Raw genomic sequence first — 12374 nt, forward strand, 5'->3', positions numbered from 1 at the left:
CACAAAATCCACATCACAAAATCACTAACATCGCATCAAATGACCCTTCCCAGCGAAGCAGCTCATTTCTGGCAGCCCACTGGCCCATCTTCATTAACAGCTATTTAATTAAGAGCTCGAATGTAATGATCAGGATCAATAGGGACCAAAAATCCAGTCTTTCTCCACACTGCAAACCACACCTGGCCCTGCAGAGTTAATTTGTTATGCAATGCTGGATCAATTGCTCTGTCTGGACCATCACAACACAGAAAGAGAAATTCATTCAGCATTTTAAACAACAGGGTGACAAACAAAGGGCTACAATTAAACCAGGCTTGATTTGCAGGGAAATCGTCATAAAAATGGGATAAAAGCAGGAATAAAGTGTCCAGATGCAATAGAACAAAATGTAAATATCAACAACTAGAACAAAAACACTCTCAGCAAACACAAATACCTACTCAATTTCTGTGAGGAAACAAACCAAAAATGACTAAACCAGAGCTGAGAAGCACCTGTGAGCAACACAAAAATCCCTTCCCACTCCTCTGCTGCCCTACTGCTCCCAGTTCAGGGAACAAGTCACAGCGTTCCCGTGTCACCTGGCTGTCAAAAGCAGCTGCATTTTTTAATAAACACAGGAAGTCCCCTACGGGGGCACAGAACTGCTGCTTGAGATCCCGCATTTCACAACTCTGCATTTAAAGCTACTCCTGGACACTTCCAAACCCACGCCACTCTGAATAAAGGGGATTTTCAAAAGGAACATACGGGAGGATATCACAACATACAAGAGCATTAGCACACAACTAACCTAAGAGATTCCAGACTTTCCATGCAGAAAACACATTACCACCCCCCTGACAGTCCCATTTCAAACACAAGTTCTCAGAATATTTCATAGCAAGGCTCTGGGAGAGAGAGGAAAAAGAAAAACTACCTCTTTCCTTCTAGTTTGTGACCATGGCAGCGCAAGGCCTTTATAAAAAACTTCTTTTTCAGGAAAAACCACATTTTCATTCCCCAGGAATTTGGATTCCAGAGCTCAGCCCCAGCAAACACCAAGTGCGGCCCTGCCAGCACCAAAATCCCTTTTTGTCCGAAAACAATCAATAATTCCATTTTTTGCCATCAGTGATGACAAAGTACAGGAGCAAATCGACACTGTCCCGGTGCCAAACGGGCCCAAAAGCAGGCAGGGAATCACTGCCACCAAGTGCCACCTGGCAGCCACTCAGAACTGCCCCAAACCCCCCGTTTCCTGCAGAAAAGGGAACTTGGAAACAGGAAATGGAGATGCCACAAGGACAGCTCTTCCTGTACTCCATGGGGTACGTCTGTCTCGATCCACAAGAGCCAAACCCCTGGTTTTCCTCCCAAAACACAACAAAGCAGACTGTTCTGTTATTCCCTGTACACAGGGATATTCACACGTAGCTATCTCAGCATCCTTGGGTTTATTTAGTGCCTTCCCTTGAGATTTTCTAACCTAAAACCTTGCAAATGATAATAAATAAATAACTCGGAAATCATTCTAATCTTAGACAGGCGGGGAGCACACGTAACAATAAATAGAACAAATGCAGGGGTGTGGAAAAAACACCCTCCCAAAACCAGGACTGTTAAAGTATTCCAACAGAAAGCAACTATTTAAATTAGGAAATGAACAAAAAAGAGAATGTTAAATAACGTGTTAACCTGACAGAATAATCCAGTGACTGTCTGAACTGCTCTGCTTGAAGGTGGGACTTAGGCACACTGAATAATCCCGGATCAATTCCTATTTCAGTAAAGCCACTAAACTGATTTTTCAAGCACAAGGAATTAAATTCTGAACCCAAGACTCAACTAAACCCCTTTTCAAGCTGTCTACCCAGACATCCACCCCGTGGATGCTTACAGCCAGAAAAGGCCCCAAAGAGAGCAAATCCCTGGGAGGAAGGGGTGAAACCAAAGCGAGCCCACCTCGGTTCCACCAGAGCAACTCTCCCCAGACACTTGTGACGGAATTCATCTCAGCATGTGTGTGCACACTCCAATTACCGCCCCAAAATACTAATAAATAGCACCAGGTAGTGTTAAATAGCTCCGCAGAGCCACGAGTGGGCTATTTCTGCACTTTAGAAAGATCTAACGATTTTCAATTGAATGGCAGACTGGACTTCCTAGTTGTTATTTAGGGATGGAGAAAAGGGACCACTGAGGGAGGGAGAGAGGGAGAAGACAACGAGAACACCTTCCCTGGGAATGCAGGAGGCTCCAAACCTAGACAGAGAACACAACACTAATGTGGGACACGAGACCGGCGTTAATGGACACCTTTGGAAGCCACTTGCAGGTTTTCCTGGTGCTTCCTTTGATGGCGCACTGAACCCACAGCAATTTTTCCTGTTTCGAGCTGCCACAAAGGACAGTTATCCAAAGCAGCTGGAGCACTCCAAATCCCATCCCTGGGTGCCAAGAGCACCGCGGCTGGCACGGGGAAGGGAAATAAAACCGGGGAAGGCCGCGAGCTAGCAGGAAAGCGGCATTAAAAGGCATTTAAGCCCCCAGGAGGATCAATTCCTGTGAGGAGCCTCCCCTTAGGTAAGGCTCCGTTAGCAGCGATGGAAAGCTCCATCCATTAATAACCTGGCGCTGCCTTTGCGGTGACGGAGTTCCAAAGCCAGTCCCGCCCGTCACCAGCGCGGGCCGCTCCCGGTGTCCCGCGATACCGGGGCTCCTTGGGCTCCGGCCCAGCCGAGTCTCGGGTCCCGGAATGCCCGGGTCCCTGCGCTCCCGGTGCCGCAGCCTCCTCAGCGCTCCCGGCGCGGATGCTGCGGGGCCTGCGGAGAGCCGCGGGCTCGCCCTACCCCTCCCGCTGGGAGCGAGCCGTCCTCCCGCCCCGGTCCCCGGTCGCACCTGTCCGGTGCCGGTGCCGGTGCCGGTGCCGGTGCCGGTGCCTGTCCCGGCCGTCACGTGTCCCGGGCGCCGCGGCCCCGCCGCGCTCGGTGCGGCAGCGGCCGGATGACACCGCGTCCCGCGACACTGGCGCAAAGCTCCGGCCGGCGCGCTTGACGGCAGGGGCCGCCGCCGTGGAAACTGCGGGGTGCCGCTGAGGGCGCGTCAGGAGCCGGTGATTACTTGCTTACTTAATTAATAATTAATTAGCGATTACTGCAAGGCTTTTGAATTACAGCAGGCGGGAGCAGGATGCTGGGGATATTCCTGGTGTTTGGTCGGAAAAGCGGGAATGTGAGACCTCTTGAAGCGACACTATTTTGTGTTATAAAGTACGTTGGGAAGTTGTCAGGAATGACGCTGCAAATGCAGTCAGAGAAAGTCATGGGTTTAATTTTGGTTGTACTTTGTAATTGTTACAAGCGCTCATCTTTTATTTTCCCCCTTTTGGCGTCACCGAAAAACGAGTTAATGACGAAACTGGTACTAAGTTTTTATGTTAAACTTTGAGGGCGCGTCTCCCCTCACAGCATCCCTGCGCTTGCCCGTTCCCAAGATGGCCGCCGGGGGGCGTCGCGCCCTCACGGCCTGCCCGTTCCCAAGATGGCCGCCGGGGGGCGTCGCGCCCTCACGCGCTGCCCGTTGCCAAGATGGCGGCGGCGGCCGGGCGGGAGCGGAGCGGAGCGGGGCGGCCGCGCCTGCGCCCGTCCCAGCGGTGCATGCCGGGCGTCCTGCCCGCCGTGACGCTGCACATCGCACCCGGCACCGCCACCGGGGCCCGCGGCCATGGCGGGCGTGAAGGTGATCGCCAACGACACCGAGTTCCAGCCCGAGCTGAGCGCCGCCGGCTCCCGCCTGGCCGTGGTGAAGTTCACCATGAGGGGGTGAGTGAGGGCGGGATGCGGCTCCTGCGCGCCCGTCCCGCCTCAGGCTCCCGGGAAGGGCTCCGGCGTTCCCGTGTTTTTATTCGCGGTTCCCCGGCGCGGTTTGCAGCGTGAGGGGCGCTCCGTAACGCGTCAGTGCAGTCTCAGCATCGGCGCCTTTAGAAGTTATGGGATTTTTAACACCGTGTTCCCAGGTCCTGGAATAAATTCCCGTTTTTCCCGCCGAACCCACCGCCCGCGGACCCGCCAGCCCTCAGGCGCTCTGAGGGAGCAGGGGCTGCGCTGGTTTAAAGCCCTCGTATAGGGCAGGAAACCGATGGAAACAAGGCACGAACAACACTAAAAACACCTAAAAACTTGGAAAAACATCTTTTGCCCTATGAAACTGGGCTGGATCCGTATCCCGTTTGCGCAGGATAAGTGGATTATCCCTTTTCCCTCCTCAGCAGGGAGGTGCAGCTGTGGCGACATCGGGATGAATTTGTCACCAAATAAACCTAAACATCTGAATCATTCCCGTTAATCTGTGAAATTAGGGAGAATAGTGATAATCCCGGGGGGTTGGGGGTTCATAGGGCACCTCATTATTTTTCGGCTGCTCCCTCTTAGCTGTGGGGGCTTTTTTGCCAATTTTCTACGTCGGGGTCTTTTGATCCACTTTTCCTTTCTCTTTCTCAGTGAGAAACTCCCTTTACGGGAATTGGTGCAGCTGAGCACTTCCTACACCTTTGCTGACGCAGAATAAGTAAAAAATACACATTTTCATCCAAGGCAATGCCATTAAATCAAAAGAAACCAACTCTGTCCTCCCAGGGCCAAATAAATATGGGAATAGCTGGTTACAGGTGTAAATGAGATTTATTGTGGGAAAAATTTCATGGTCCCTGAAGCTTGGATACAGGTTGACCATTAAATATTTAAGTTATGCGTAAGTATAATTTTTTCCCGTGAGGTAGCATGGACTAATGTTACACGATTTTTGTTAGTAGTGTTTTTTTTCTGATTTCGCCCTCGTTGGTCACACTTCGTTGAGCAGGACTGTGGTAAAAGTGCTGCAAATAAAGACACTAAATTGCAGATTCCCAGATGTCATCTTGCATTGTATCACCAGCTGGCAGGCAGGTAGAGAGGCTGTTTTTACAGCAGGAAGAGAGGAACTCTCTGGTTCCATTTGGGGCAAGCACTGAAAAAGAAAACAAAAGTGGAACTGAGTGGAAGTGTCGCTTTTCCCACAGGTGCGGCCCTTGCCTGCGGATCGCGCCCGCCTTCAACGCCCTGAGTAACAAATACCCGCAGGCAACGTTCCTGGAGGTGGACGTGCACCAGTGCCAGGTGTGGGCTCCAGGGCCCTCCTGCTGCTGGGAGGGAGAGCAAGGGAATGGGAGCTGGGAGAGGCTCCAGCGGTGTCCTGTCCAGGATGGGCAGGGAGAGCAGGGAATGGGAGCTGGGAGAGGCTCCAGCGGTGTCCTGTGCAGGGTGGGCAGGGAGAGCAGGGAATGGGAGCAGGGAGAGGCTCCAGCAGTGTCCTGTCCTGGGTGGGCAGGGAGAGCAGGGAATGGGAGCTGGGAGAGGCTCCAGCGGTGTCCTGTCCAGGATGGGCAGGGAGAGCAGGGAATGGGAGCTGGGAGAGGCTCCAGCGGTGTCCTGTCCAGGATGGGCAGGGAGAGCAGGGAATGGGAGCTGGGAGAGGCTCCAGCGGTGTCCTGTCCAGGGTGGGCAGGGAGAGCAGGGAATGGGAGCTGGGAGAGGCTCCAGCGGTGTCCTGTCCAGGAAGGGGCTGAAGCAGGATGGGCAGGGAGAGCAGGGAATGGGAGCTGGGAGGGAAGGGCTCCAGCGGTGTCCGCGCCTCTCGCTGTGCCTGTTGCGGCGCAGGAGCTGTGCCAGTGACTCTCCCAAGCTGGGAGAACAAGTCCCTCCTTGGAGGAACTGTGCCTGCAGTGCCCGCCGTGCTGCCCTTCCCGTGAGCAGTGTAACAGCGCAGTAATTCGCTGGTTCTCAGCCCCTGCTAAAGTCATGCTTTAGCCATTGGACACAGCACCAGTGGGCGGCAGAGGCAAAAACCAATCAGTGGATTTACTGGTGGCACCAGCTGGCTGCCAGCGGTGCCGCGGGACTGACCTACAGCACTGAATGGGGACTGATGTCTGCTCCCAGGGCACGGCTGCCACCAACAACATCTCGGCAACGCCCACCTTCCTGTTCTTCCGGAACAAGGTGCGGATCGACCAGTACCAGGGAGCAGATGCCGTGGGCCTGGAAGACAAAATCAAACAGCACCTGGAGAATGATCCCGGCAACAGCGAAGACACAGACATCCCCAAAGGATATGTGAGTATCTCCCCAGAGCTTTACTGGAGTGCTTGAGCAGCTCGGGTGTTAAAAAACCCCCTTTTCAAATGTCCTTGAAGTCAAAGAACTGCTTTTCAGGCAAAGCTGCCCAAGAAAATCATTTGTCTGGGCTTTTTTTCCCACTGTTTTTAAGAATAAAGGATCTTCCTAGTCATGGAAATGAATTTTGTGTCCCATGCCGTGCTGTCCCAGCTGTGAGCAGCTGTGCTCTCTGTCCCCAGATGGATCTGCTGCCCTTCATCAACAAGGCTGGCTGCGAGTGCCTCAACGAGAGCGACGAGCACGGCTTCGAGAACTGTCTGCGCAAGGACTCCTCCTACCTGGAGTCCGACTGCGACGAGCAGGTGTGCTGCCGCAGCTCCAGGGATTGCTGCATTCCCGGGGATGTTCTCCTGCAGGGAGCTGTGCTGCCGCAGCTCCAGGGATTGCTGCATTCCCGGGGATGTTCTCCTGCAGGGGGCTGTGCTGCCGCAGCTCCAGGGATTGCTGCATTCCCGGGGATGTTCTCCTGCAGGGGGCTGTGCTGCCGCAGCTCCAGGGATTGCTGCATTCCTGGGGATGTTCTCCTGCAGGGAGCTGTGCTGCCGCAGCTCCAGGGATTGCTGCATTCCCGGGGATGTTCTCCTGCAGGAGGGCTCTGCCGGGGCTGGGAGCATGGAGGAAAGCCGGGTACAGGGCTGGGCGTGCCAGTGCTTTCCCCACTGAGCACGGCCAGGCTCAGGAGCGTGCGCGGGGAAGTGAAGGGCCAGAACGTGTGGGACAGGGGAAGTGAGCGCAGCATTTCGTTCCAGAGCTCCCCTGCCCCGCTGTGCTGCGCTTGGTTTCGCGTGAGGACACAGTGAATAACTGTGCTTTCTCTCCTCCACAGCTGCTCATCACCGTCGCTTTTAGTCAGCCTGTCAAGCTTTACTCTATGAAACTTCAGGGGCCAGACAATGGTGAGTGCTGCAGGTGGAAATATTTATTACTGATTGATGGGCAAAGACTACAGTTTGATACACAAATCAGAGTATTTCTTACAGATTGATACACCAAGTATTTCTTATAGATTGATACACACATAGCAGTATTTATTATAGATTGATAGACACGTGGAAATATTTGTTACAGATTGATACACACACAGAAGTATTTGTTATAGATTGATACACACACAGAAGTATTTATTAGAGATTGATACACACGTAGAAATATTTATTATGGATTGATGCAGACATAGAAGTATTTATTATAGATTGATACATAAATTATTTATTGTAGTTTTATACACAAATAGTATTTATAGTAATTTGATATACAAATAGAAATATTTACTATAGGTTGATACACAAATAAAGTATTTACTGTAGTTTGGTAGACAAAGGAAGTGTTTCCTGTAGTTTGATACACAAGGAAAGTGTTTCCTGTGGTTTGATACACAAGAAGAAATGTTTCCTGTAGTTTCATACAGGAGTAGAAATGTTTCCTGTAGTTTGATACACAAGGAAAGCGTTTGCTGTAGTTTGATACTCAAGCAGAAATGTTTCCTGTAGTTTGATACACAAGGAAAGTGTTTCCTGTGGTTTGATACACAAGCAGAAATGTTTCCTGTAGTTTGATACTCAAGCAGAAATGTTTCCTGCAGTTTGATACACAAGTAGAAATGTTTCTTGTGGTTTGATACACAAAGTGTTTCCTGTGGTTTGATACACAAGCAGAAATGTTTCCTGTAGTTTGATGCACAAGGAAAGCGTTTCCTGCAGTTTGACGCACAAGCAGAAATGTTTCCTGTAGTTTGATGCACAAGGAAAGCGTTTCCTGTCGTTGGATGCACAAGTCGCAGTGTTTCTGGTTTGGTAGCCTGCAGAGGCACACCTGGATGGAGGCGCAGGCCGAGGGGAGGTTCACTGGAAGAGGCCCCATGCCTTTTCCCGTTGTCCAGCTTACACTGCGCAGTGGTGCGCCGTTTCCTGCATTCCCTGCGGCGTGTCCCTCACACGGTTCTCCCTCTCTGTCATGCCAGGGCAAGGGCCCAAGTACATCAAGATCTTCATCAACCTGCCGCGCTCCATGGACTTCGAGGAGGCGGAGCGCAGCGAGCCCACGCAGGCCCTGGAGCTGGGCCCGGAGGACATCAGGGAGGACGGCATCGTCCAGCTGCGCTACGTGAAATTCCAGAATGTCAACAGTGTCACTGTGAGTCCCTTGTTGCTGCGGAGCACGGGGCATCGCGCAGCCACAGCAGCCCCGAGCCTCGGGCGGGGGCCTGCCCGGGAGCTCCGCAGACGTCAGCGCGCCGATGGGAGCTCACTTTCTAGTCACATCCCAGCGAAGCTGTCACTTCTTAGCTCCTGCGTTGGCTGGGTGTGGGAAGCGGGAGCTGGGGAAAAATCCCACCTGGGGGGCTTTAACAAGCTGCCAGGAAAGCAGCAGAGAAATAATGATTGACATGAAGAGGACAGAGACCTTTGTAATGGGGAAAAAGCTTTCATTTGGTCACTTCACACATCTGGAGCAGCTGATGCTGTAGGTATTAATGCAGGGATGAAATTAAAGTCCTCCTTTTGGCTTTCTCCCTCTGCAGTTGTTCGTCCAGTCCAATCATGGTGGCGAGGAGACGACAAGAATCACGTACTTCACGTTCATTGGCACTCCAGTGCAGGCCACCAACATGAACGACTTCAAACGAGTGAGTCCCTTGCTAACGCCCCTGGGGAGCAGCCCGAGCCTGCTGCGCGCCGGGCTGAGGGAGCACGCCCCTGGGGGGACACAGTTCCACACTCAGGGCACCTGGCGGGGATGTGTACCTTTGGCATGGGTTTTTCTGAGCTTTCCGCAGGGTTTTAATCGTCGGCTTGGTCAAAAGCAAGGGTAAGAACTGAAAACACGAGGGGCTGGCAACTTATACACACCAAAGGCCACATTTTTTTAATAGCTGTGAGATCTACACCTTGATTTTGGGACTCTCTCTTTTGGCAACTTCATTGTAAAAAGTCTTATTTTAAAATAAACCGCTTCAGTATTTATGGTACAAATACCCTCTAATTTCAGAAGATTAAAAGCACTAACACCAATATGGCACCTACTTAATTTTTAGCAGCAAAACTTGATCTTAACTAAACTTAAAACTTAATTTCTCTGCTGCTAATAAGTTAATAAAGGAGTTTAACAGCTTTTGCTGCCCTTCCCTGCCACTCAGGACCATGAAAATTCATTCTGCTGTTCTAAAATACAGATTTTGGAGCTCCCTCATTCTCCCCGGAGTAGAAACATGTGAATTGATGCTTGATCTTTTTTCTTTGGGTTCCTGTGGCTTTTTAAGCTGCATGAGAAGGAGTCTGGACCCAGCAGCCAGGGCTTGGGGGTGGGAAGGAGCAGCTCAGCAATCCAGGAGCAGCAGTGCATTGGGAGCTGCTGTCCTGCCTCAGTCGCACCCTCACGGACAGTCTGTGTAATGATGATATTCCTATTTTCCGTCCTGAACGCGGAGCTGAGCAGAAGGGAAGCGTTCGCGCTGCTGGGAAGGGGACACCAGGGGAAAGCTGTTGCCTGTGTCCTCAGAGAGCAGTGGCAAGAGCCAGAGAGGAGCACTGGCTGGCAGAGGGACACTTGTGTCCCCCTGGAATAAAGAAATCCCTGCTCTCTCCTCACACCTGCTCGCTTGCAGCGCGCTTTGGACACGCATTGCTGCTGCTTTGGTTCTGGTAACCCTCCTTTTGTTCGTGTTCCAGCTTCGCTCCCCATTCCCAAAGAGCCAAGCAGGCAGAAGAAATTGAAAAGAATAACGGCACTGGTGTGGCCTCACTCTCCTCCCCGTGCTCAGCTCCCACCCCTCCCAAATCCCGCAGCATCTCACCTCCTGACTCATCAGCTCAGCTTTCCCCTCCTCTCCCTGCCCCAGATCCTGCCTTCAGCACTTTGCTTTCCAAATGCTGTCGCGTTTCTCTGCTGCCCTCGCCCCTGTCAGGTGCACCCAGCATCCTGTGTCAGGCCAGGCCGCTTGCGTCCTGTGGCGCTGTGGGAGCAGCTCTGCCAAGGCTTTGCAGTGTCCTGCTGGAAGGGAGGGACACGGGGGTAAGGAGGGGTTCCCTGGGGAGCGTGGCACGGCGTGCGCGTGAGCTGGGATGCTGGAATGCTGGAATGCCCACACCCACCCACGTCCATGTACTGGCTTTTCAGATCATACACATGGGCCGCTTGTCCCTGTCTGCCTCCGACTGGTACAGAACCTTTCTGTTGGTGTTCCATATTGCTCACACCTAATCCTTAATCCTTGGGCTCTGCTTTTCCTTCTTTTCCTCACTTCTGTGCCTGATGCGTGTGAGCCGGTGTGGAACCAGAGCAATTCACAGCAACGCCAAAGTTAACTCTGGCAAAGGCCTCACAAGCTTTTCCTAGCAGCTCCTGTGCCCGGGGGAGCACTCAGCTGGACAGGGGGAATTCCTCCCTGCCCCAGCCTGCCAGGAATGACCCCGGGAAGGAGCACAGAGGGCTTCCGGCAGCTCCGGAGTTCATTCAGCCAGGAATGACCCTGGGGAGGAGCACAGAGGGCTTCCGGCAGCTCCGGAGTTCAGGCCTGGCAGGGCTGGGGCTTTGCTCTCTACCAGCTGGAAATCCAGGGATTTCCGTAGCTTCTCCCCTTTCTTAGCAGCTGTATGGTGAGGTCTCATTTTCCCATTCTTTTCCAAAAGAAAAAAAGAACAAAAGGAATTTAGAGGAAAAGAATAGGGGAAATTTGTGGGGGGGAAATGGGAATATCTGGGTGAAAAAAGGGGATTTTTTTGGGAGGGAAAATGTGAGTTTTGGGGAGAAAAGTGAATTTTGGGGAGGAGAAAAAGGAGTTTAGTGGGGAGGAATGTTTCTGGCAGCTGAGTTGCTCCTGGAGCGTGCCGGGTGTGGGGCTGGCCTGAGCTGAAGCTGTGCTGCTGTTCCCGCAGGCCCGGCTGTGCGCGCTGCCCTGAGCCCGGCCGGGCCTTTCCCCGCCCGGAGCCCGCGGTGCCCCGGGTCTGTCCCGGGGCTCCGGCCGGCGCGGCCCCGCCGCTTCACCGCTGCTCTTTCCTCTTGCAGGTAGTGGGCAAGAAGGGAGAGAGCCACTAGAGCAGAGGCGCCGCGAGGCCCGTCCCGCTCCGGGTCCCACGTTCTCTCCATTCCCGGATGATTGCCTGGCCAGGGCCGGGCACTGTCCCTTGGATTTGCTGCCATTCCCAATAAACCATTGCTTTCCGCTGGAGCGTGGTCCTGGTCTCCTCCTCCTGCTGCTCCTGCTGGATTTGTAAATAAAACTCCTGACTTTTGCCAAGCTGGATTTTATTATTGCAGGAATCGAGGCTCGTGTGTTCCGCTGAGCGCGCCAGCCCCGCTGAGAGTTTCAGATGTCCAGTGCAAGTAAGGTTGGAGTTCCTTTGCTCTTAATTCCACAAACACAGCCAGGATTTCAGCTGATAATGCACAGACACAACCAGGATTTCAGTGTTAATGCACAGACACAGCCAGGATTTTATGATAATCCATAAACACAGCCAGGATTTCAGCTGATAATCCATAAACACAGCCAGGATTTCAGTGTTAATGCACAGACACAGCCAGGATTTCAGCTGATAATGCACAGACACAACCAGGATTTTATGATAATCCACAAACACAACCAAGATTTCAGCTGATAATGCACAAACACAGCCAGGATTTTATCTGATAATCCACAAACACAGCCAGGATTTTATATGATAATGCACAAACACAGCCAGGATTTTATGATAATGCACAAACACAACCAGGATTTTATGATAATCCACAAACACAACCAGGATTTTATGATAATCCACAAACACAGCCAGGATTTCAGCTGATAATCCATAAACACAGCCAGGATTTTATGATAATCCACAAACAGCCAGGATTTTATGATAATCCACAGACACAACCAGGATTTTATCTGATAATGCACAGACACAGCCAGGATTAGTTAACTGATAATTAACGCTAATTATTTACTAATTATTCTACTAGGAACCACGTTCAAATGGATAACTAACGCCAATTGTCAATTAATAATTAATTAATAGTTAATTAATTAACAATTAATAATTAATTATTAATTAGCAATTAATTAATAATTAATTATTAATTAATCAATAGTTTCTTAATTAATAATTATTAATTAATAATTAATAGTTAACTGATAAGTAACGCAAACTATTAATTAATAGTTAATTAATTATTAATTATTAATTAGTAATTAAT

The 12374-nt window shown here is 51.3% G+C and overlaps 2 protein-coding genes across 3 annotated transcripts in view; one reads left to right on the top strand and one right to left on the bottom strand.

The window, feature by feature from the left end:
- Nucleotides 1–2985, bottom strand: part of LOC137467734 (WD repeat-containing protein 7-like) — a 44019-nt gene extending 41034 nt beyond the window's left edge. For both annotated transcript variants that reach the window (XM_068179164.1, XM_068179163.1), the window contains exon 1: nucleotides 2884–2985. The gene's annotated coding sequence lies outside the window, so the exon portion shown is untranslated. The remainder of the gene's footprint in view (nucleotides 1–2883) is intronic.
- Nucleotides 2986–3638: 653 nt separating this feature from the next.
- On the top strand, nucleotides 3639–11361 carry LOC137467730 (thioredoxin-like protein 1). The gene is made up of 8 exons (XM_068179151.1): nucleotides 3639–3806; nucleotides 5042–5138; nucleotides 5961–6134; nucleotides 6377–6499; nucleotides 7024–7093; nucleotides 8158–8330; nucleotides 8719–8823; nucleotides 11202–11361. The coding sequence occupies exons 1-8, from the start codon at nucleotides 3709–3711 to the stop codon at nucleotides 11229–11231; spliced, it is 870 nt and encodes a 289-aa protein (XP_068035252.1). The 5' UTR covers nucleotides 3639–3708; the 3' UTR covers nucleotides 11232–11361.
- Nucleotides 11362–12374: the final 1013 nt, after the last annotated feature.

The sequence above is a fragment of the Anomalospiza imberbis genome, unplaced genomic scaffold, assembly GCF_031753505.1.
Source record: "Anomalospiza imberbis isolate Cuckoo-Finch-1a 21T00152 unplaced genomic scaffold, ASM3175350v1 scaffold_77, whole genome shotgun sequence".
In the NCBI taxonomy this organism is placed as follows: Eukaryota; Metazoa; Chordata; class Aves; order Passeriformes; family Viduidae; genus Anomalospiza; species Anomalospiza imberbis.